Source organism: Schistocerca nitens, chromosome 6, assembly GCF_023898315.1.
Source record: "Schistocerca nitens isolate TAMUIC-IGC-003100 chromosome 6, iqSchNite1.1, whole genome shotgun sequence".
Taxonomy (NCBI): Eukaryota; Metazoa; Arthropoda; class Insecta; order Orthoptera; family Acrididae; genus Schistocerca; species Schistocerca nitens.
Window position 1 is genome coordinate 570860016 of NC_064619.1, and position 25581 is coordinate 570885596.

The 25581-nt window shown below is 43.4% G+C and overlaps 1 protein-coding gene across 2 annotated transcripts in view; it reads left to right on the top strand.

Moving 5' to 3' along the window:
* The window catches only part of LOC126263114 (cytochrome P450 6k1-like), a 277469-nt gene that overhangs the window by 233045 nt on the left and 18843 nt on the right, over positions 1-25581 (top strand). For both annotated transcript variants that reach the window (XM_049960123.1, XM_049960124.1), the window contains one exon: positions 14369-14590. In XM_049960123.1, coding sequence (XP_049816080.1) covers positions 14369-14590 — 222 coding nt within the window. The remainder of the gene's footprint in view (positions 1-14368; positions 14591-25581) is intronic.

A 25581-nucleotide genomic window follows, 5' to 3' on the forward strand; every position in this document is an offset into this window, starting at 1 on the left:
AATGATGTATTTGGTATGAGATCATGATTTTTAAAGTACGTTTGAGGTAGATGACACTATTGAAATGAGCAGAGAATTTTTTTAGGTTTTGAAATTATTGGAGGAAGCTACGACGATTTTGAGAATTGACTGAGATGTTATGTTATTTTTACGACGACGATGTGTATTATGCTGTTGAGGTATGTTTATGATGAACAATTTGATGCTATATGGGGAATTTGATTATGCTATGTATTTATTACGATGAAATAGTGAAGTGTCGTCGCAAGATTGACGTGTCGACGAATATGTATATGTGTAATAAGGTAAGGAGTAATGAAAAGTGATTATGGACTCTGACTTGTGGAAAAGGTTGTTGGAAACCAAGAATCGTACTTCAAGGTTATGAAATGTGTGTAAATGTGTGACTGTATCACAATGCTGACGAATATTTTTTTTGGACACTTATATTTATAGGATTTTGTTTCTACAGATTTGCAATGCTAATTCTTGACCTGTGAAATATTTTTATATGAGACTGCCACTGTAGCGGAAACTGCTGTCGTAAATATTTCCGTAAGAAAGGTAAGTGACCTTGACGTAATGCGTCTTGAGCGGCCACCTGTGCCAGCCGCCTGGAGAAAAAGCCATTAGGTGGAGAAAAAAAAAGAGGTCATTAACCTCACTTCTGACATTCCTTTGTAGAAAGCATCGCAAATAGGACACGCTCATTACATGGAAACATATCGTACTTTCTGATATTTACTGAAATTCCTAATGAAATGACAAGAAATAGTTTGTCTACATACCTGATTATGACTGCTGTCTTTCTAGATGAGAGATTTTTTTACTACTTATGAAATGCCATATGGCTTGCTTTATGTATTTATTTACTCATTTTGTTTAATATCTAGTTTCTAGCTGCACTGCAGCATTGGTTAAAATAAAATTTTATAGATGTACTAATATAAATATTTTCTGTCTACAGATCGAGTAAATAATAATTTTTTCAAAAAAAATGAGGGAGCACAAAAAGACATTTATCTTCACAGGAACTGCAATCATAGTTTTCTTTTCAAGTACTTGTTAATTTCTTTTGTAGAATAAATTGTGATGCATCACTCTAGTGTTAAGATGTGACATAGGTATTAGACATGGCCATTTTTAGTGTAATACTTTTTCTGCTTGAACTTTGTCATGTTTAGGTATAAGTTATGCTGTTTGCCAGGCATAGTGCTACTGAATTTTAATTTGTGTTACTCCGCTAAGCCAGATTTATTTTTATTGTTTGCTGCACATTGCCTTATATTAGTCGTAATATTGCAATTGCTTCGCTAATTTCTAAAATGCTGCTTCCTTTGCAAATCTGCACTTTTTTGTCATTGCTGTTTGTGTTAATTGTTTTGTACTGCTGCATTGCCTCGTCCCTTAGTTTAGCATCTGAGCTCAGTAGATTTAAGTTAGCTTAAGAGGGGGTAGACTATATAAGAAACTAGTTGTGATGAATGGAAAGAAATGCATTGAAGGTATATGAAAACGTTTTGGGCCAAAATGAGTATTGTACAATGAGCCATAATTATTTTGAAAGAAATATGGTTAGAATACAGAAAACAGGTATAGATAGAACTTTTTGGAAATAGTGAGGAACGAAGGGAGATCTCCAAGAAGTAAAGAAAGTTTTGTTTGCAAAATACTGCAGTAAAAGAAACCCTGTCCTTTCCTTGTGTTATCCCACTATGTGTTTGTGTTCCCTTGTGTATTTATGTTTTTCCTGTATTTATATGTTTATCTGATAAGACTTATGTTGTAGAATTTTTCTAATACTAAGCTACATTCACTATGATGAGGAATACTGTTATCCTCAAATATAATTGGCATTAATAATATGTTATTTACCTTGTAAAGATGCTTAGACATTATTTATTCTGTTTTGTTTTAACGCTCATGTGTGAAGTTGGTGTTTCGAAAGTTATTCTGATCTTTTATATATTCACTTATGTCATAATTCCTGTAACACTGATGTATATGTTTATTTCTATTCTGTTTTCAAGCCTGTACTACAAATGTTATCTGTATTGTTATGTTCTTTAATTATGTATTTTGCACCTTTGTAATTGTATTCTTATGTTATAAAATTGTAATTGTCACCAGTTCATCATATTATTAACTTGTAAGTTACATTTCACTGCACACATTTCTACTGGTCATAGTATATGGACAATATGTGAGAAGTAGGGACTGATAGTGTTTGCACGTGTGTTAATAATTCAGCAAGGGACTGGATAACAGCATTGCTGGTTCTCAGGACAATTCAAAAACTTTGTGAGTGCACAAGTGGTGGTTATGGACTTGCTCTATTATCCGCAAGACTCTTCAATGGTGATTGTGCACCTGCATAGTCACAACAGATGGCTGCTGGCCATCTCTACAAGGACTACAGTGGGTCTGAATCTTTGATGATCCATCAATACCATTATTTCTACAAGGACTGCAGTGGGTCTGCACCTCTGGTGGCCCACCAATACCGTAATCTCTACCAGGACTACAGTGGGTCTGCTCTGTGATGACCTACCAAACGATATTCTTCAAAACTTCGATAGACTACGCTGTGGGTTTGCTCTGTTGTGGCCCATTACGTGTCAGCATGTCAAGAGTCAGCACTGTCTTTCCGTTGGAAGGACAACGATACTTCTTCAAGACTGCATGGAAATCCACTACGTCTATGTGCATTTTCTTTTACTGCTCAGACTTTGAGAAAAACACTGCAATGTGATGAATGATCAGGACTGTCTTTATGGACTGTGAGAAAATTTTAGCTTTTGACCAACATTGTATCAATAAGTGTGTGCATTTGATTTCTTAGTTATTGTAATTATGAAAAATTTTTTCAAATCTGTATTGGGCACTGCCCAACCCAATTTGTAAAATTTTTTTGTGGGGAGCATGGGGGTTATGTAAGTAGGCTGTTTAGGTTTTTTTATTGATAACGCCACCTCTGTATGAAAATCACTGGCTGTGCTGTGTGCAGTCTGTGGCTGCTTTGCATTGTTGTAATACTCGCCATTGTAGTGTTAGGCAGCTGGCTGTGAACAGCGCGTAGCGTTGCGCAGTTGGAGGTGAGCCGCCAGCAGTGGTGGATGTGGGGAGAGAGATGGCGGAGTTTTGAAATTTGTCATGAACTGCTATATTTATATATGATGATATCAAGGTAAATACATTGTTTATTCTCTATTAATATTTTTCATTTGCTAACTATTCCTATCAGTAGTTAGTGCCTTCCATAGTTTGAATCTTTTATTTAGCTGGCAGTAGTGGCGCTTGCTGTATTGCAGTAGTGGGAGTAACCAAGATTTTTGTGAGGTAAGTGATTTGTGAAAAGTACAGGTTAATGTTAGTCAGGGCCATTCTCTTGTAGAGATTATTTAAAGTCAGATTGCGTTGCGCTAAAAAAATACTGTGTGTCAGTTTAAGCACAGTCTTGTATAAATTTTTCTAAGGGGACATTTCACACGGAACAGGTCCAGCCGCTCTAACGAGCCTCCCGTGACGGATCATTTCCGGAAAATGGTAAGCGACACTGTCAAGTATCGCGAGACAAACAACGTGACGAGGAACGACTTCATGCACCTGCTGATCCAGCTGAAGAGCTGGAGAACGTCGGTTCCGTGGAGGATGACAAAGCGGAGTACCCCCCCCCCCCCCAGGCTGTGGACGGCCGTGTACAGTCCGGCTAGCTGCCGGAGTGGGTGGGTGGTTGTGGTTTTGGGGGGGTTGGGGGGAGAGGGTGAGGCTGTACCACTCTGCAACGAAGGGCACGCATTATCTGTGATAAAAAGAAAACTTCCCAGGACGAACCAAAAAGATGAAGGGAGTAATCCGCAAAAATGGATACAGTGAAGCGCAGATTAGGGAATTATAGAAGAAGTAAGATGCTGGAAAGTATAAAGACTAAGAAGAAGACAAGAGACTCGCCTTCCTCCGATACCTGGCACCGCCCTCAGCCAAAATTGCTAGGCTACTCTTACAGTTCAACATAAAAACCGTCATCCGACCACCGCCGGAGACAAAAGAATGACTTGGCTCTGTGAAAGATCCACTAAAAATGGAAGTACTGCGTATATACAGAATTGCCTGTGAATGTGGCCAACAATATGTGGGTAAACGAAGTGGTGTATTTCGAAACGCTGAGAGAGGAACATCGGGGATGTGCGACTGGATGGACAGAAAAATCACCGACAGCACAGCATAACCTCAAGTAAAACCACGCCTGTGACTTACAGAACACCAAGGTGTTTCACCAAGTAACCAACTATTAGGACAGCGTCATACAACGAGAAAGTCATGGGATATCTCCTAATATCGTGTCAAATCTCCTTTTGTGCGGCTTAGTGCAGCAACACAACGTGGTACGGACTCCACAAGTCGTTGTAAGTCCCCTGCAGAAATACTGAGCCATGCTCCTCTAAAGCCGTCCATATTTGCGAAAGTGTTACCGTTTCAGGAGTTGTGCACGAACTGACATCTCGCTTGTGCCCCATAAATGTCCGACAGGATTCATGTCGGGTGATCTGGGTGGCCAAATCATTCGCTCGCACTGTCCAGAATGTTCTTCAAAAAAAAAAAAAAAAAAAATGGTTCAAATGGCTCTGAGCACTATGGGACTCAACAGCTGTGGTCATAAGTCCCCTAGAACTTAGAACTACTTAAACCTAACTAACCTAAGGACATCACACACATCCATGCCCGAGGCAGGATTCGAACCTGCGACCGTAGCACTCGCGCGGTTCCGGACTGCGCGCCTAGAACCGCAAGACCACCGCGGCCGGCAGAATGTTCGTCAAACCGATTGCGAACAGTTGTGGCCTGGTGACATGGGGTGCATTGTCGTCCATAGTAATTCCATGGTAATGGTCTCCAATTAGCCGAATATAACCATTTCTAGTCAATGATCGTTTCAGTTGGAGCCACCATCAGCTTGCACAGTGCGTCAGCTTTTACCAACTGAAATTGGGACTCGTCTGACCAGCTCACAGTTTTCCAGTTGTGTAGGGTCCGACCATTGTGGTCATGAGCCCAGTAGAGGCGTTGCAGGCGATGTCGTGCAAAGGCACTCGCTCGGGCGGCTGTTGCCACAGCCCCCATAAGCGCCACATTTTGCCGCACTGTCCTGACGGATACGTTCGTCCGGCGTACGTCCCACATTGATTCCTGCGGTTATTTCGCGCAGTGTCGCTTGTCTGTTAGCACTGACAACTGTACGCAAACGCCTCTGGTATCTGTCGTAAAGTGAAGGCCGTCGGTTACTGCGTTGTCTGTGGTGAGAAGTTATGTCTGAAATTTGTTATTCTCGGCACACTCTTGACGCTAAGGATCTCGGGGTATTGAATTACCTAAATATTTCCGAGACAGAATATCCCAAACGTCTAGATCCAACTTCTAGTCCGCTTTCAAAGTACGAGGGGCGTTTGAAAAGTCCGTGCAAGTTCCGAGAGATGGCACCACCGGCGCGTATCGAGGTCGTGTTTAGTTAGTAGCATCCTTGGAAAGAACGCACACCAAGTTTAAGACATATTCGTCTATTTCTTTGAGTTTGGCATTCGTGTGAATCAAGGAAGTAGAGTGATTGTCAAAAAATGGACGAAGAAGAATTTTGTGTGGTGATTAAACATTACTTTATGAAATGCAAAACGCCTCAGGTGACTAAAGAGAAGCTTGATAAACATTACAGTGACTCTCCACCTTCGATTAGAACAGTTTATAAGTGATTTCAAAATTTTCGGAGTGGTCATATGAACACAAGTGATGCTGAACGTTCTGGACGCCCTGTGCAGATTACGACTCCAGAAATAATTGATAAAATCCATGATATGGTGATGGATGACAGAAGAGTTAAGGTGCGTGAGATTGCTAGTGCTGTGGGCATCTCGAATGAACGGGTACATAACATTTTGCATAAACATTTGGACATGAGAAGGCTATCCGCAAGATGGGTTCCGCGATTGCTCACGCTTGACCAAAAACGGAATAGTGTGAAGTGTTGCAAGGATGGTCTGCAGCTGTTCAGGAAGAATCCGCAGGGCTTCAAGCGTGTTGTCGTCACTGTGGATGAAACATGGATACATTACTACACTTCTGAGACCAAACAACAATCTATACAATGGGTTACCAAGGGAGATTCTGCATCAAAAAAGGCGAAGACCAGTGCTTCGGCTGGAAAGGTTATGGTGACTGTCTTTTGGGATTCGAAAGATCTTCATCGACTATCTGGACGGGGTCAGGGATTTTCTCTGCCTCGTGATGACTGGCTGTTGTGTGCTGTCCTTAGGCTATAAGTAGTTCTAAGTTCTAGGGGACTGATGACCATAGATGTTAAGTCCCATAGTGCTCAGAGCCATTTGAACCATCTGACTATCTGGAAAAGGGTAAACAGTTACAGGTGCATATTATTCAACGTTATTGTACCGTTTGAAAACCGAGCTGCAAGAAAAACGCCGGCGATTGGACCGCGCCAAAAAGTCCTTTTCCATCACGACAATGCACCAGCACACACCTCATAGTTGTGGTCGCAAAATTAATGGAAATATGATTCCAAATCGTTTCACATCCCTCCTGTTCTCCAGACTCGGCTCCCTCTGACTACTATTTGTTCCCCAATTTGAAGAAATGGCTGGCGGGACAAAGATTTTATTCAAACGAGGTGACTGCAGCAACTAATAGCTATTTTGCAGAGTTGGACAATTCCTATTATTCAGAAGGTATCAACAAATTAGAAGAGCGTTGGATTAAGTGTATAAGTCTCAAAGGAGACTACGTCGAAAAATAAAAAGAGGTTTACCCCAAACACGTAAGTAGTTTTTATTTTTGCACGGACTTTTCGAATGCCCCTCGCATGTTAATTCCCGTCGTGCGGCCATAACCACGTCGGCAACCTTTTCACATGAATCGCTTGAGTACAAATGACGGCTCCTCTTTTTTTTTTTTTCCTTTATTGTATTTCGATTCCCCCCGAAGGGGACGGTCTGGCAAGAGCCTATTACGCTGCTCTGCAGCCTACAGACTTTTTAAAACGTAAGGAAGAAGATAAGAAACAATAAAAGCAGGCGATAAAACGGTGACCGAAATTGTAAAACGGCGGAAAATTGTGGAAAGTTAAAACATAAAGCAAAGGGGGTGGCAAAGCTAATAAAATACACAGGAAGCAGACAAGGAACATAGTAGACAGACAATTAAAAAACATGGCGACAGCCTGGTTTCTGTTCGCAAGAAATATAAAAATCACACCCAGTGACAGTATGATATCCGTTCGCAACACCGACAGTATGATATCCGTTCGCAACACTTGGGAGAAGACACACAACACTGAACACTCACTGTAAACACTGTACTAAAATGTCGGCACAAAGATAACGCACCATAGCCGAGGGCAGATGGGGGGGGGGAACCTGGGTAGATGGGGGGGGGGGGGGAAACAAGGAGAGGAAAAACGAAAGGACGGAACCAAAGGAGGGAGAGGACTCATAAAGGGGGGGGGGGAGGGGCAGGGCAGACGCGAGAGGGAGTGGGAATAGGGAGAGGAGGGAAATGCAAAACGACTCGGGGGAGAGAAGGGGGGGCAGAGAGAAGGTAGGTGGGGGAAAAAAGAGGATGGAAGGGGGGGGGGAGAGGGAGCCCAGGAAAAGGACGGAGGAAAGGAGGGGGCGTGAGGATCAGAGTTGATAGGAGGGATAAATGGAGGGAGAGAGGGCATCATCCGGGAGGGGGAGTTGATGGAAGCCACCTTGGGAAAGGAGATGAAGGGTGTAGAGATGGAGGGTAGGGGGGACACAACAGTGAAGACGTGGCAGCAGGCAGGGATAGGAGAGGAGAGGAGCAACCAGGGGGTGAGGGGGATCAACGCGGCGGGAGGTGTAGAGTATGCAGATATGTTCGAGGAATAGGAGCAGATGAGGGAAAGGAATGAGGGGACGGAAGGCGTATACGGAAGGCGAGGCGGAGTGCATGACGTTCAAGGATCTGGAGGGGGACAGCTCCTCCAGTACAATGTCCTTTTATACCTCGTGTACGCGATACTACTGCCATCTGTACATGTGCATATCGCTATTACATGACTTTTGTCACCTCAGTGTAAACGCATCCTTTGAAACACAGGTTCATGACATCTTGTCAACAGAGAAGAATGATGCCAAGTAAGTGCGGCGTGGCATCCGACGTTAACGGCAGTACGACGGGAGCGCGACCACCACCATCCAACCAGCAAGAGGCGGCACGACTGTCTACACGGAGTACCCGCTACCCTCAGTACTGCAGCTGCACCGCCCTCCCTGCCTGGCATTCCACTAGTATAAATATCAAAGTATCCTCGTATCTCGACACTGCGCCAGAAGATGATGAATATAACACTCGTCGAAACATCGCGGTATTTTAAACACCGCCACCCGTCTCGATACCCGAGAAGTTTTCTCCGACAGTATACGCCAAGAGAGCCTTATATTCACGTATCATCTTGCGAACACATTAGCGCTGTCAGCGATCGCTTTCGACTAAAAGACATTTCCCCATCTGTGTATATGTCTAATCAAAACGTAAACACAATATTACATCTGAGTCACCACTTTTGCGTCTACTGAGATTCCGCATAAAGTGGGATTCACCGACATTCATATCACATACGCAAACCTTGGTAACCAATCGAATCCTCACAAATGACGCTTAATCCACCTTCCAAAACGTCTTCCCTACTTGCATTGTAAATGAGAAACTTTCTAAACACAACATCAAAACAAAAGTTAATTACTGCTAAGGATATTAGGCTTCTGCCTGCTTCTCATATCGCTAAATTGGGCCAGAAATGCGTACAGTATACTTCTGTCTTTTTGTTTAACAAGTTGACTCGTTCATCTTTGAAATCACAAAATGTTCATATCTCTTCTAAATCTGACAGCAATCAACATTCGGTCTAGGGCGCTGCAGTTATGGACTGTGCGGCTGGTACAGCCGGATGTTGTGTGCGTTTGTCCTTAGGATAATTTAGGTTAAATAGTGTGTAAGCTTAGGGACTGATGACCTTAGCAGTTAAGTCCCATAAGGTTTCACACACATTTGAACAATCAACATTTTTCTCCTAAATGCAATGTATTCCAGCTGTCCGTGATGCTTCCTAACGAGTGTTGGTTATTCTTAAGTTGCGTTGGTATCTTCAGTGACCCATTCTCTTAACTATTATGTTCTTTGGACCTTATTTTAAAGCTTCTTCAAGTAGGACCCACATACCTAATCTCACTATCTTATTTCATATACTCCTACTTTTCCCATCTAATTTGGGTGAAGGTCACGGTTAAATCAGGCTCAGACATGGATGTCTCTATAGGCCCCCTGGCTCAGCAGCTGCTGTGGCTGAGCACCTGAAGGATAATTTGGTAAATATTTCGATTAGATTTCCCCACCATGTTATAGTTCTGGGTGGAGATTTTAATTTGCCGGATATAGACTGCGAGACTCAAACGTTCATAATGGATGGCAGGGACAAAGAATCCAGTGAAATTTTTTTAAGTTAAACAGGGAACCGGCTCGTGGCGATAACATATTAGACCTTCTGGTGACAAACAGACCCGAACTATTTGAAACAGTTAACGCAGAACAGGGAAACAGCGATCATAAAGCGGTTACTACTTCGATGATTTCAGCCGTAAATAGAAATATTAAAAAAGGTAGGAAGATTTTTCTGTTTAGCAAAAGTGACAAAAAATAGATTTCACAGTACCTGACGGCTCAACACAAAAGTTTTGTCTCAAGCACAGATAGTGTTGAGGATCAGTGGACAAAGTTCAAAACCACCGTACAATATGCGTTAGATGAGTATGTGCCAAGCAAGGTCGTGAGAGATGGAAAAGAGTCACCGTGGTACAACAACCGAGTTAGAAAACTGCTGCGGAAGCAAAGGGAACTTCACAGCAAACATGAACATAGCCAAAGCATTGCAGACAAACAAAATCTACGCGAAGCGAAATGTAGTGTGAGGAGGGCTATGCGAAAGGCGTTCAATGAACTCGAAAGTAAAATTCTATGTACTGACTTGGCAGAAAATCCTAAGAAATTTTGGTCTTATGTCAAAGCGGTAGGTGGATCAAAACAAAATGTCCAGACACTCTGTGACCAAAATGGTACTGAAACAGAGGATGACAGACTAAAGGCCGAAATACTAAATGTCTTTTTCCAAAGCTGTTTCACAGAGGAAGACTGCACTGTAGTTCCTTCTCTAGATTGTCGCACAGATGACAAAATGGTAGATATCGAAATAGACGACAGAGGGATAGAGAAACAATTAAAATCGCTCAAAAGAGGAAAGGCCGCTGGACCAGATGGGATACCAGTTCGATTTTACACAGAGTACGCGAAGGAACTTGCCCCCCTTCTTGCAGCGGTGTACCGTAGATCTCTAGAAGACCGTAGCGTTCCAAAGGATTGGAACAGGGCACAGGTCGTCCCCGTTTTCAAGAAGGGTCGTCGAACAGATGTGCAGAACTATAGACCTATATCTCTAACGTCGATCAGTTGTAGAATTTTGGAACACGTATTATGTTCGAGTATAATGACTTTTGTGGAGACTAGAAATCTACTCTGTAAGAATCAGCATGGGTTTCGAAAAAGACGGTCGTGTGAAACCCAGCTCGCGCTATTCGTCCACGAGACTCAGAGGGTCATAGACACGGGTTCACAGGTGGATGCCGTATTTCTTGACTTCAGCAAGGCGTTCGATATAGTTCCCCACAGTCGTTTAATGAACAAAGTAAGAGCATATGGACTATCAGACAAATTGTGTGATTGGATTGAAGAGTTCCTAGATAACAGAAAGCAGCATGTCATTCTCAATGGAGAGAAGTCTTCCGAAGTAAGAGTGATTTCAGGTGTGCCGCAGGGGAGTGTTGTAGGACCGTTGCTGTTCACAATATACATAAATGACCTTGTGGATGACATCGGAAGTTCACTGAGGCTTTTTGCGGATGATGCTGTGGTATATCGAGAGGTTGTAACAATGGAAAATTGCAGGATGATCTTCAGCGAATTGACGCATGGTGCAGGGAATGGCAATTGAATCTCAATGTAGACAATTGTAATGTGCTGCGAATACACAGAAAGAAAGATCCCTTATCATTTAGCTACAATATAGCAGGTCAGCAACTGGAAGCAGTTAATGCCATAAATTATCTGGGAGTACGCATTAGGAGTGATTTAAAATGGAATGATCATATAAAGTTGATCGTCGGTAAAGCAGATGCCAGACTGAGATTCATTGGAAGAATCCTAAGGAAATGCAATCCGAAAACAAAGGAAGTAGGTTACAGTACGCTTGTTCGCCCGCTGCTTGAATACTGCTCAGCGGTGTGGGATCCGTACCAGATAGGGTTGATAGAAGAGATAGAGAAGATCCAACGGAGAGCAGCACGCTTCGTTACAGGATCATTTAGTAATCGCGAAAGTGTTACGGTGATAGATAAACTCAAGTGGAAGACTCTGCAGGAGAGACGGTCAGTAGCTCGGTACGGGCTTTTGTTGAAGTTTCGAGAACATACCTTCACCGAGGAGTCAAGCAGTATATTGCTCCCTCCTAAATATATCTCGCGAAGAAACCATGAGGATAAAATCAGAGAGATTAGAGCCCACACAGAGGCATACCGACAATCCTTCTTTCCACGAGCAATACTAGACTGCAATAGAAGGGAGAACCGATAGAGGTACTCAATGTACCCTCCGCCACACACCGTCAGGTGGCTTGCGGAGTATAGATGTAGATGTAATTTAACCTGTGCTAATTTTACGTTTCAGCTTTTACATCCCTGAAACAATCTGTTTTTCCAAATTAAATAAATCTTACATTTGGACAATTGGTGCACCGTACTGATGCTTCCGTATTGTTTTTAACCAGACATTGCCTCACTCAAATACGAGTTTTAACCAAGTCGTATTCTTGCCTTTTCAGTTTCGTGCGGTTGTAAACTCCCCACCGTGTTTTGTATGAAATTTAGCCCAAATTTACTTACCACTCTGTAAAATGTCCACGTATTACCAAAACTATGCAACCACAAACTGTAACCTGTTGTGGCGATCTTTGGCTCAGCAGAACCGAATTTGTATAGAACTGTAACTGGTCTGAATACAACTTATCTTTATAGTAAATGCGCAAACAATTATCTGGCCCTAATAAAAATTTCCACTTTCCTCGCGTCTTGACAACATTGTTGAAGATTTATCGAAAGCACGGCAGCAAACAATAAACAGGTAGCGGCTAAGCCAGATTTTTATTTTTGAAAAAAATTTCCGAACCATATTCAAACTGTTGCATAGCATATGGTGCAATGTGGTAATGCGTAATGATATACATTCTTTAAACAGCGGGATGTGAACAGTAACTTCTCCTATAAAGTGATATTCCAAGACAACGATTTTGGAACGAATTACGTATTCAAGAAGACAGAGTAAAATTTCGCGCGATCTTCACAGATAATATTGGTCTGAACAGTACTATGGTTAAAAAAGTGAACAATGATTTGAAAAGGGTACAATGTAAACAGAGAATTTGCATAAAACCAAACGGCTTAATCAGTTGATACCCTGTACTCAAGGAAGTGGGGTGGTCTTTCCCTCGACTGTGAGCGCGTTAACAAAGTCAACTAGCGGACAACAATCATTCCGACAAACAACACTGCACAGTGGTACAGTCTCGCCTCAAACTTCTCCTCTTCAAAAATAATATTACTCAAAATTTATATCCTTTTTACCTTCCAATATATACATCGTATTTATCCTTGCCGTCCTTTACAATATATCTTTCTTCATCTAACAGATACAATCACAAGTCAACACAGCACTACTGAAGGCGTGCACCACCTACCACATTTCAACTAAGAATGTATCAGACTTGGCCACTGTTTCTATGTTTCGATATAGTGTATCGATACGTGGAACTGTTTCAGTGTTTCGGAACGGCTACGGTTCACTGTTTCGAAACAGTGGTGTTTCATTCCACCCCTGTCTCGGATAACTGGAGCAGATTCGGTCTCGAGCCAGACACAGAAACTGTATCGTTGTTTCAAAATGAGGCTGTTTCAGTCCACCAGTGCTTGGAACGGTCTAACTGTATCGAAACAGTGATGTTTCATTCCACTCTGTGTCGGACAAGATTCGGGCTCGGCACAGGTACTGAAACACATTTAACATACCACTTCATGATACACTTTCAAGAGTGCCAAATCTTTTTGACAAGCAATAGCATGAAGCTTAAGATATCCGAAAATAAAGCTTCGTGTCTAGCTGACTGTCACATTCCGAAATGGCGTAACATCTGCTTTATAAACACTAGCCAAGCAATAAAACAATGCATACTATTCACATTCAAAATAATAAATATGTGAAATTCATTCAGTTAAATTACACTTTTTGATAACATACGCTTCTCTGTTTATGTACAGTAATCATATTAAGAAACGTAAGTAAGCCTACAACATTTTGAATAAAAAAAAGGTGTAGAGTGACAGTTATTAGACATATACATATTGATGTAGGTATAATTGCAAGCAATGTTTGACATATCGCTGATAGTGTAATGGTGAACGGGAAGGACTAGGAAGCATGGTGAATTTATAGTAACGGTTCGAAACACCTTGAAAGACAAAATTTTTTTTCTTTTATATTTTGTTATTTATTCGAATTATTTGGCGTTATTTGTGAGTCTATATTCGCTGTGCCTATTATCCTCAATGATTCCCTTTGTGTGCATGGAAATTAGCAGGATGGGTATATTACCCATACTAACGGAATGTGGGAATCCCGGTAGCATATCCGTTGTTTCTGCAGTTTGCTCCCACCTCCAGTTCCGTTCGTGGTGGCCGTTCTGTCTTCAGCTATGGCTGTCCTCAGCCAATTGAAAAGTATGAAAGTCACACGACACGAAAGCAGCGCATTTGCTGCAGAAATACGAAACTGCCAAGACGCCTAAGTGATAATTTCATACTTTCTGCGATATGATTAGCGCTCTCGCAACTCATTTGTGTTTATGTGGACATACGTATACAGTAGACAGTCAAGATGATAAAATGTGTGGGTTTATTAGATTACAAAACACGAACTGTTTCACTGTTTCGAAACAGTGTATCGAAACATTACATTGTACTGTTTCATTTGTTTCGAAACAGTTACGTGTTTCAGTTTGTCCATCTCTAGAATGTATCAGACTGCGCAGAGGCAAAGACTGTACCACACGACAAGACCAGAGATTGTTTAACAGTAACATAGCTTGGCTCTCTCTCTGACTTGCACATCGATTATCAAAACGACATGCCTACCTTTACAAGGTATCGTATCTTTCTGTACATGTTCACCTCTACGTTGGCAGAGCTGTCGCAGGGCGACCTGGCAGCTCAGGCCGTGCTGTTCTTCGCGGCGGGCTTCGAGACGTCGTCGACGACGATGAGCTACGCGCTGTACGAGCTGGCCCTCAACCCGGAGGTGCAGCGGCGGCTCCACCAGGAGGTGGACGAAACCCTGCAGAGGGCGGGTGGCCGCTTCACGTACGACGCCGTCATGGGGATGCCCTACCTCGACAAGGTCGTCTCAGGTCAGTGCCGGAGCTCCACCAGTTAGGGACACGGGATACAGGACACACTTCCCCAGTTTGCGACAGTCCATTAGCCCATTTGTTCAGCATTTTACTGTATTTATTTATGTGTTGTAAAGATACTCTGTATTTAGCGCACAATCATAGGCAAATCAAATCATAAATAATAATAAGAACACTTATTTGCGTGCCATATTCCAGGCGGCGCTTCATTGTTGCTTAAGCACACCCTGGTGGTTCTTTGTACCCTGCGGAGGGCGGTGTAGTGAAATCCGTCTCTACTATTGTTTCCTGACCCCATTATAGAGATTACATGGAATACAAATAATACTTAGTTTCAGTCTCAACAGCATATAAAAATTTTTCGCCAAGAAAATCAGTCCGTATGCGTGGTAACAGCTGTTTCTGCACAAAGCACCACTGACAGGGGAAGATCCTAGATTCATGGGCAGCCAACCAACAGTTTGTAGGTGGAGATACGCGACAGTGCTTGGCAAACGAATTCGTCGCTTACTCGACTGACTGGCCACGTTGTAAACCATTACCATCCGACGGTCCCGGACAGCGTCGGCTACAAACTGAACGGTGTTAAACACTCTTGTGGTTGTTACTTTTTTGCAATCATTTTTATTTAATACAGTGGCGTCGTTAATGGCCAGTCATAATTTTTGGTATGCTACCGTACGTGTCTTGATACTTTTCCTGGGTTCTTATGTCATGATTGTCGCATTCGGCGTATCAGTAATTATCGTCGAGGTTGGCGTAGTGGTCATGTCCATTTTGTCAGTGTGTATCCTATCACACAAGTTGATGTATTGTTTTTAGTGTGTAGGTATCCAAATTTATCGGGATGAAAAAGTTCCTTCATGTCGATATAATATGTATTACGGATGTTTCTGCATATGATGTTTCATTTCAACAACGGCCATTGCTCTTCAACACGATTTCTCTTATTACATTCTGCAAAGATTTCGTACAATTTACAGTTGTTCAACGGTTTCAGCGAGTTGTTGAGCTCGTGAAGGTAGCTAGACCATAAGTAGTGTACCCTGATGTCGCGGTAAACTGACGATAACGGTGCTATGTTCTACATCTATATCTACATGAATTTTCAGAGGACTCCAAATTGCTTGGTTTCCATCCAGCTGTTTACTACCAAACTCGACTTGCTAACGCATGTTCGTGAGATTGAAACAACATTTGCTACATAGAATTGTTAGTGTCGTATTTTAATATGAATTCGTTATCTCTCAACAGAAACCAGCAAAGAGCTCGCTGGATGCTTTCGAAGAGATGGTCCGAAACTGGCAGAATGTGGGTTCGGTAGCATGACTTGTTATTGATGGTGTCTATACCGTTTGTTCGCGATCTGATAGCGTACCTATTAATACACTTCCATATGTGGTGTGTCCACGCTTTGCCTTTATGATGGCTTCAACTCTGTTGAGGACACTTTCAACGAGGTGTCTCAATGTTTGTGGAAGAATGGCAGTCCATTCTTCCTCCAAAGCCGAAATCAGAGGTGGTAGTCACGTTGGAAGCTGAAGTCTGGAGCGAACTCGACATTCTAACCCATCCCAAAAGTATCCCGTTGGGTTCAGGTCGGAACTCTGGACAGGCCAGTATATTTCAGAAACGTTATTGTCCACAAACCATTGTCTCGCGTATGCTGCTTTACGAGAGGAAGCATTGTTAGGCTCATACAAACAATTATCATCTCCGAACAGTTCCTCTATTGTATGTAGTACATAGTGACGTAAAACAAGTTTGTGTCCTTACGTATTTAGCGTTTACTAAAGCTCAATAAGGGAACCACACCCCAACCACGAAAAAGCTCCCATATCGTAACGCCACCTCCTTCGTACATCACAGTTGGAAGTACACGTGCTAGCAAGTAGCGTCCTCCAGGCATTTGTTCAACCCAAAGCCTTTCAGAAGATGGCCACAGGGTATAGCGTGACTCACCACTCCAAACCGCTCGTTTATAATCATCTTGAAAAACAGTGACAGGGTCACGCAAATATCTGAAGGTGGGTAGCGGTAATGCACCATTTTCTCCAAAGTAGACCAGAAACTCTCAATAATACACTACTGGCAATTAAAATTGCTACACCAAGTAGAAATGCAGATGATAAACGGGTATTCATTGGACAAATATATTATACTAGAACTAACATGTGATTACATTTTCACGCAATTTCGGTGCATAGATCCTGAGAAATCAGTACCCAGAACAACCACCTCTGGCCGTAATAACGGCCTTGATACACCTGGGCATTGAGTCAAACAGAGCTTGGATGGCGTGTACAGGTACAGCTGCCCATGCAGCTTCAACACGATAACACAGTTCATCAAGAGTAGTGACTGGCGTATTGTGACGAGCCAGTTGCTCGGCCACCATTGACTGGAGATTTTCTGTCGAACATTTTCTGTACCCGGACAGGTCCGTACAGGACCTGCAACACGCGGTCGTGCATTATCCTGCTGAAATGTAGGGTTTCGCAGGGATCGAATGAAGGGTAGAGCCACGGGTCGTAACACATCTGAAATGTAATGTCCACTGTTCAAAGTGCCGTCAGTATGAACAAGAGGTGACCGAGACGTGTAGCCAATGGCACCCCATACCGTCACGCCAGGTGATACGCCAGTATGGCGATGACGAATACACGCTTCCAATCTGCGTTCACCGCGATGTCGCCAAACACGGATGCGACCATCATGATGCTGGAAACAGAACCTGGATTCATCCGAAGAAATGACGTTTTACCATTCGTGCACCCATGTTCGTCGTTGAGTACACCATCGCAGGCGCTCCTGTCTGTGATGCAGCGTCAAGGGTAACCGCAGCCATGGTCTCCGAGCTGATAGTCCATGCTGCTGCAAACGTCGTCGAACTGTTCGTGCAGATGGTTTTTGTCTTGCAAACGTACCCATCTGTTGACTCAGGGATCGAGACGTGGCTGCACGATCCGTTACAGCCATGCGGATAATGTGCCTGTCATCTCGACTGCTAGTGATACGAGGCCGGTGGTATCCAGCACGGCGTTCCGTATTACCCTCCTGAACCCCCAGATTCCATATTCTCCTAACAGTCATTGGATCTCGACCAACGCGAACAGCAATGTTGCGATACGATAAACCGCAATCGCGACAGGCTACAATCCGACCTTTATCAAAGTCGTAAACGTGATGGTACCCACTTCTCCCCCTCACACGAGGCATCACAACAACGTTTCACCAGGCAACGCCGGTCAACTGCTGTTTGTGTATGAGAAATCGGTTGGAAACTTTCCTCATGTCAGCACATTGTAGGTGTCGCCACCGGCGCCAACCTTTTGTGAATGCTCTGAAAAGCTAATCATTTGCATATCACAGCATCTTCTTCCTGTCGGTTAAATTTCGCTTCTGTAGCACGTCTTCTTCGTGTTGTAGCAATTTTAATGGCCAGTAGTGTATTAAGATCTGGTGATGGTAGTGACCAGGGGAGATGGTACAATTGATGCACGTGCTCACAAAACCAGTACTGGTTGATGAGAGCTGTGAGAACAGGCGCCGTTTCATCCTGGTACGTCGCGTTTCCATTGGTGAACAAACATTGTATCATGGGATGGACCCGATCAGCCAAAATGGTCACGTAATCCTTAGCAGTAAGAGACCTTTCGGATAACCCACGTGGCTTGTGGAATACCACGGTATGGCTGCCCAAACCATCGCCGAACCCGCGCCATGTTTCACTCTTGTGACGTAAACTCGGCAAGATGTTGAAACAAGACACATACTAGCCGATGGCTTTCTTCCACTACTCCATAGTCCAAGTTTTATGGCTTCCGCACCACGTTTTTCCGTCATGGGTCATTGCATCACTGATGAGTGATTTTGCTGTCCAACTCGCCCTGCAATTCCCAGTTTATGGAGCTCTCTTGTTTTGGTGTTGAAAAGGATCGCGAGTCCGACATTCAGTTCTGCAATGAGTTTTGCAGCTGTTATCTCCTTATTTCTCGTCACAGTCCTCTTCAATGAGCGTCTGCCATGATCACTGAGCAACACGCTTCCATCTGCGTTGCGACTTTGCTTTTCCTTATGCGGTGTAAATCTTCGATACGGTGCCTCTTGAAACTCCAGACACTTCGGCGACCTTCGCATGGAAGCAGCCATCGTACGAAGACCAACAGTTTGCCCACGTCCGAATTCACTTAAGCTCCAACAAAACGCACACACAACTGCACAGAACACTGTTCTGGCCACGCCAGACACTTGCAACGTATTGAGGTCATTGCACAGGTGTCTTACGTGGCCAAATACAACAACACAACCTGCAGGCTTGGCTAGCATCCGGATTTATGTTCAAGTACTCATTTTTCGCGGTTTTTGCATGCTTTTGTCCAAACCCTTTCGGCAATCCACATTCGCGATGCAGGAGCATGTCCTGCGTTAGATGAGCAACCCAAGTATTTCATTCCCAAGTTAACGAGCAAGAGCTGCACGGCAATGGCATTCCGATCCCCCTACCAATCACAACTTTTGAGACTCAATGGACGGGTAACGTATGCATTACTTATGGTATTAGCTTCAATGTTTCTGCTGCGATACTATCGCTGTCTTGGGCTATCTGTTCCACCGCTCACACTGTATCTCAAAGTTTATAGGTTCCGTTTACAGTTTCTCGTTACCTTGCAGCAGAAATCTTTCTGTTAAATTCATGTGATTATTACCCTTTTCTGTATTACGCTGCCGGCCGGGGTGGCCAAGCGGTTCTAGGCGCTACAGTCTGGAACCGCGCGACCGCTACGTCGCAGGTTCGAATCCTGCCTCGGGCATGGGTGCGAGTGATGTCCTTAAGTTAGTTAGGTTTAAGTAGCTCTTAGTTCTAGGGGACTGATGACCTCAGAAGTTAAGTTCCATAGTGCTCAGAGCCATTTGAACCATTTTTTGTATTATGCTACTTGTTGTTATGAATCAGAAAAGCCGGCCGCTGCGGCAGAGCGGTTCTAGGCGCTTCAGTCTGGAACCGCGCTGCTGCTACGGTTGCAGGTTCGAATCCTGCCTCGGGCATGGACGTGTGTGATGTCCGTAGGTTAGTTAGGTTTAAGTAGTTCTAAGTCTAGGGGACTGATGACCTCAGGTGTTAGACAAAATTAATGCTGACGAAGGACACTGTCGTTTCTGCTGTTGAAGAGGTTAGACGTATATTTGGTTTGTCTGCCTACAGAGATTCTTGAAGGTATTTAATTAGCTCGCGAAAGACCATACATATAGTTTCAAACACAAGTAGTAAGTGAGAAATCAAGGAATATATTCTATTACAAGTCCTTATGTATCGCTTCCCTGGGGACTAGGAAGGCAACGTAAGACTGGTTATTAAACTATAATACAAGGTACAATGCCCTGCACTTCACAATGGTTTGCAGGATTTGAATATACATTTACGAGTAGATGTAGATATAACGTAGTGCATATTTCTGGTATTTTACTGAATATCTGAGTCATTTTACTACATCTTTAAACTATTTTAGCACTTAGATACATGGACAGTTTGATTATTTTTAATGCATATCAAGCGGCTCTGCGTGTGATAGTATTAGGTGCCGCGACTGCAGATGTATGCAAACCATACATGAGTGTACATCCTAATTACGTGGAAACAACAGTACATACATATTAAAATCTTCGTTATATCATGTTTTCTTTTCAGTTCGTGAAGGAATACTTTTCACCACGTTTCCAAAATTGGTCAACTGCGACAAAAATACCATTTTCCAGTGGCAACAGCAATCACAGTTTTTTTACTTAAATGTGAGGCACACGTAAAAACAAACGTATGTGCAAACGGGGAAGACAAGAGAGGAAACACTCTCAGTCGTCATAGGAAAAGTAATCTTAAATGTAAGACTTGCATCGTGTACATAAGTGCTTCTCTATCATATTGTTGCCCATACATGCGTCATATTGTAAAACGAATGACGTATTTTCCTCACTTAGGATAGTTCAAACAGAGAAAAAGTTTGACATAGGGTTGTTAATCAGGAACAGTTAAAATTGAGAATTAACGTCAGGCACTGCCTGACAATAGTAAACACCAACAAGCACTGATATCCACATGTCTCGTACACAGCTGAACATCGACTACCGGTTCACAGAGAGAAGTAGGGCTCGGCAGAGATCATCTCCATCCAGATTATAAGTGATATAAACACAGAGGTTAGAGAGACTTGCCGCAAAGGCGCAGTTTTCATTACTAATATGAGCTATTTAGTGGACTGTGAGCAACGTACACTGAGGTGACACGAGGCATGGGATAGCGATATGCACATATACAGGGTGTTACAAAAAGGTACGGCCAAACTTTCAGGAAATATTCCTCACACACAAATAAAGAAAAGATGTTATGTGGACATGTGTCCGGAAACGCTTAATTTCCATGTTAGACCTCATTTTAGTTTCGTCAGTATGTACTGTACTTCCTCGATTCACCGCCATGATTTCATACGGGATAGTCTACCTGTGCTGCTAGAACATGTGCCTTTACACGTACGACACAACATGTGGTTCATGCACGATGGAGCTCCTGCACATTTCAGTCGAAGTGTTCGTACGCTTCTCAACAACAGATTCGGTGACCGATGGATTGGTAGAGGCGGACCAATTCCATGGCCTCCACGCTCTCCTGACCTCAACCCTCTTGACTTTCATTTATTGGGGCATTTGAAAGCTCTTGTCTAGGCAAACCCGGCACCAAATGTAGAGACTCTTCGTGCTCGTATTGTGGACGACTGTGATACAATACGCCATTCTCCAGGGCTACATCAGTGCATCATGGATTCCATGCGGCGGAGGGTGGGTGCATGTATCCTCGGTAACGGAGGACATTTTGAACATTTCCTGTAACAAAGTGTTTGAATTCACGCTGGTACGTTCTGTTGCTGTGTGTTTCCATTCCATGATTAATGTGATTTGAAGAGAAGTAATAAAATGAGCTCTAACATGGAAAGTAAGCGTTTCCGGACACATGTCCACATAACATATTTTCTTTCTTTGTGTGTGAGGAATGTTTCCTGAAAGTTTGGCCGTACCTTTTTGTAACACCCTGTATAGATGGCGATAGTATCGCGTACACAAGGTATAAAAGGGCAATTTATTGGCGAAGTTGTGATATGTAACGTTGAGAGGTGGCATGAGCCCCCTCTCATATTTCTATCTTACGATTCTCCTCTCTAGTTGCATGCGGTGGAGGGTTGCTTTTCCTTAACACGCGTACTTCCCACGCAGCGTCTCTCGTCACCCGGGTGGGCCGGTGACAGGCGGGCTCTGTGGAACAGGAGAGAGTTAAGCCGACGTGTGTGAGGCAGTCGAGTGAATGCTTTTCAGACGCCGACATTGTCAAGAGACACGCCCGCTGGGGTGTGAAGTAGCGGCTGGGCTAGAGGTTCCGTTACTTCAGAGAAACTTGGCGAAAACACTTTCTGGCGGGCTACCAGCGAGGCGTGGGAATGACTTGTGTACCCACGCAGTTGTGGCGGGAAAATTCCCGCACTTTCTGCAAAATCAGCACAGAAATTGGCGCCAAGAATCTCCATTGGTGGAATGGTAGTGCTCCGGCAATGGAGTGGAATTTCCGCCGGTTTTCGAGTTGCTGATTGGAACGTAACCACGGCCACTGTCGTGGGGGCGGGAAGGTTGTGTGTTCGGCCTGTACGGGTGCTCTGGGTAGTCGGCAGTCGCCTTTCGGTCGAGGACGTCGGAGCAACCAGCCCTCGCCTGCGGTACGCCAGATCGTGTTCTGGGAGATAAGAAGACTGTTGGTAATGTACGTCCGCAGCACCGGCAGATAGGGATTTTCCTAGGTGATAATCAGAGCTCAGCAGAGCGCGCCTGTTCATCCTTTTCTAACTTTGTTCAGTTTCGAGTAGCAGCAATTACTATTGGGTTAGCTGTGTGTCTCTCTTGAGATTTGAGTGGAAAGGAATTGGCTCCACATACCACTTCGTCTTAAACCTCACGATCTAAGTTAGGGACAACTTCACCTTTACTGTGTTTGTATGAATCTCCAATTTTAGCCAATTTGATGTTTTATATTTCCTGTGTCTCTTTTACTATTCTGAGTTTAATCTTAATAAATCATATTGTTATTTTGGACAGAACTTTCTTTCTGTTAATCAATAGAGCAACCCTATCATTCCTCACTATGCTAATGAAACCTTTGTTTATTTAACTTATTTATCAAATTAAATTATTGCAGGTGCCAAACTCTCTTCTACTCCACTAGCAGGGTTGATTAGAGTCAGTTCGCGTATTTGTTTTATCCTTGTGCAACAGCAAAAGTCGGAGTTAGAATAGGGGGGGCTTAGAGCATGATTTACACATGTGGATTCTAGTAGAATTTAGTGATAAATACACTACTAGCCCCGGCACCTCGCATAATATGGCGACCCTGCCAGGATCTTTCCTGTGAATCTCTGATAAACAAACAGGATTCTTAGTAGGAACATTCAATTTTTTTTCTCTCTATTTTTTTAATGATTAATACCCAAGTTTTTTTTGGTAGTTCCGCGTTTAGTTTTAAGTAGCGGCGCATGACTACAGTTTTTGTTTTCAGTGTATATATTTTTTGTTCATTGTTTTTTTTGTGTTTCGCTGATGTGGTGTCTGTACCGCATCGCACTTTGTCGGATTTGTGTGCGGTTTCTGTACCACATCAAATTGTGTTTGTGATTACAGCGTTGGAACAGCGTTGTTGAAATTTTATGTTTATGTGTAAAAAATATATGGAGTAGATTAATTTTATTGTGCATTTTAGATGAATTTGTTTTTATGAATGATAACGAGAAGTAAGGCACGACTATTATCGGGCGAAGCTAAAACAAAAGAGGATAGCATAATGGATAAGGGGCAGTTTACTGACGGGAATAGGTTCGGAGATGAGATGGGCACATTTTTAGCAGGACAGGACGCCAGGGGTATTGATGAGGAAGGTGATTTGGACGCGATCTCAGAGCAGCGTTGCGGCCGTGATTATGATAGTGAAGTAGAGGATGAAACAGAGACAGGCACACAGGTCGAGACGGTAGCAGAAGTTTATAGTCAAACGAACGAGTGCAGACAGAGGCCAGCTCGGTCACGTCAGAGCTCTAGCGCCCAGGTGTCCAGAGTTACATCGCCCATGTTTGAAGAGGATCAAGAAGATGACGTAAACCCAATACTGAGCTTCCTACGATCAATGAAAGTAGAAGCTGACGAACAGCGTAAGAAGGAGAAGGAAGAAGCTGACGAACAGCGTAAGAAGGAGAAGGAAGAAGAGGAGAAACAACGTAAGAAGGAGAAGGAAGAAGCTGACGAACAGCGTAAGAGGGACACTGAGGCAATAATCTCGCATATAGGGGCAATTCGTGGGGAATTATTAACAATAAAGAAAGAATGTGGAGAAGCAAAACAAATGTCAATGGTAGCACAAAAAGTAGCAGGCCTAGCCAAAACTGCAGCAACAGGGGCAATGAAAATCGCAAGAGTAACTCTTAAACTCGCAGGGCGCTTGCGACGTGCGACACAAGTCCACTCGAAATCCCTAGCGGCCTTAAAGACTCAAGGTAATATTGCGGTTACGAACATCACGAAACGAATGAAAGAAGTAGAGAGTCGGATAGCAAAACTAGAGCGAAATGGGCACACGAGCACTGCGCGTTCGGATACCAATGATGGAGCACACAGGATTGTGTCTCCGAGGAAAAGCCCGCCGTGCTCTAGCCCAGTGACAGCGTGCGGAACAAACAATGCACACGCAGAAACAGCGAGTAATAGCTCCAATAATTGCAGCCCACTTAGAAGAGTGAATGCTGAATGCCACTTCCACTGTGATACAGACGTAGCACATCACAGTTATCAGCAAGATAGATCAGGACACTCCGCAGACGTGCAAGTATCGGAAACGTCTGACAACACCAGTGCGAGGATCGGACAGAATTTTGATCACAATCACTTCCTGTCGATACTCAAATTCCAGAAGTTCAAAGATAATGGAGGGTCGATGCATCCGAAGAGCTGGGTGATGCAATTTACTAATTCATTACCGTCGTCATGGCCAACCCAGGCCAAATTAGAATTCATGTGTGGACACATCGAAGGCCAAGCCGCGGAAAAGATGCGGGGCGTGGCAGCGACGTGTCGGACTTATCAGGAATTTGTTGGTGCATTCCTGCGGACCTACTGGTCAAAGGAAACGCAAGACAGGATTAAAGAGGAAATAATATTTTGTCCTGAACTGGAAGTGTCCGGGCATAAGAGCGCAACCAAATTTTTTGATGACTTACTCAAGAAGAATCAGTTTTTAGATAGTCCATACAGCAACGGAGACATTATTAAATTTTGCTTTTCGAAATTGCCAGTTAGGTATCAACAGACACTTGTCGGGAAGTGTGGATCTGACATAGATGCATTCAAGAGTCTACTGCGCGAACTCGAAGTAGTCTTCGATAAACAAGACGCAAAGGACAGGAAGAAGGCGCAAAATAACAAATACCACGGGCCAGCAAGGGAAGACGAAAACAGATCGCATAATCGCACTGGTCAGTTAGGAAACCAGGGTTACCGAGATCAAGGTTACGCTATTCAAGGTTATGGAAACCAGAGACACGGAAACCAGAACGTCAGGGAACAGGGTCAATCCAGACAAGCAATCTGGGACAGGAGGAATGACGAACGGCAAAGCGACCGTAATTGGAGGGAGCGAAATCAAGGACAACAGGAGAACCAGGAGATTGAAATTAGACCTCCAAATCCTAATGCACGTCAGAGGAGGGGGAGTCTAAGAAGGGATTGACGCTAGTCCATAGGACTCCACCACTTCTCTCACATAAAGGAGTTCGTAGAATAGTAGTAGTGTAAGAAATGTACATAGTAGAATAGGCAAAGATATGAACCTTTTTTCGGGGAACAATAATCGTTACATTAATAGATTAAGATTGCTAAAGTATTAACACGCTGCGTTGTCTTGCATAAGA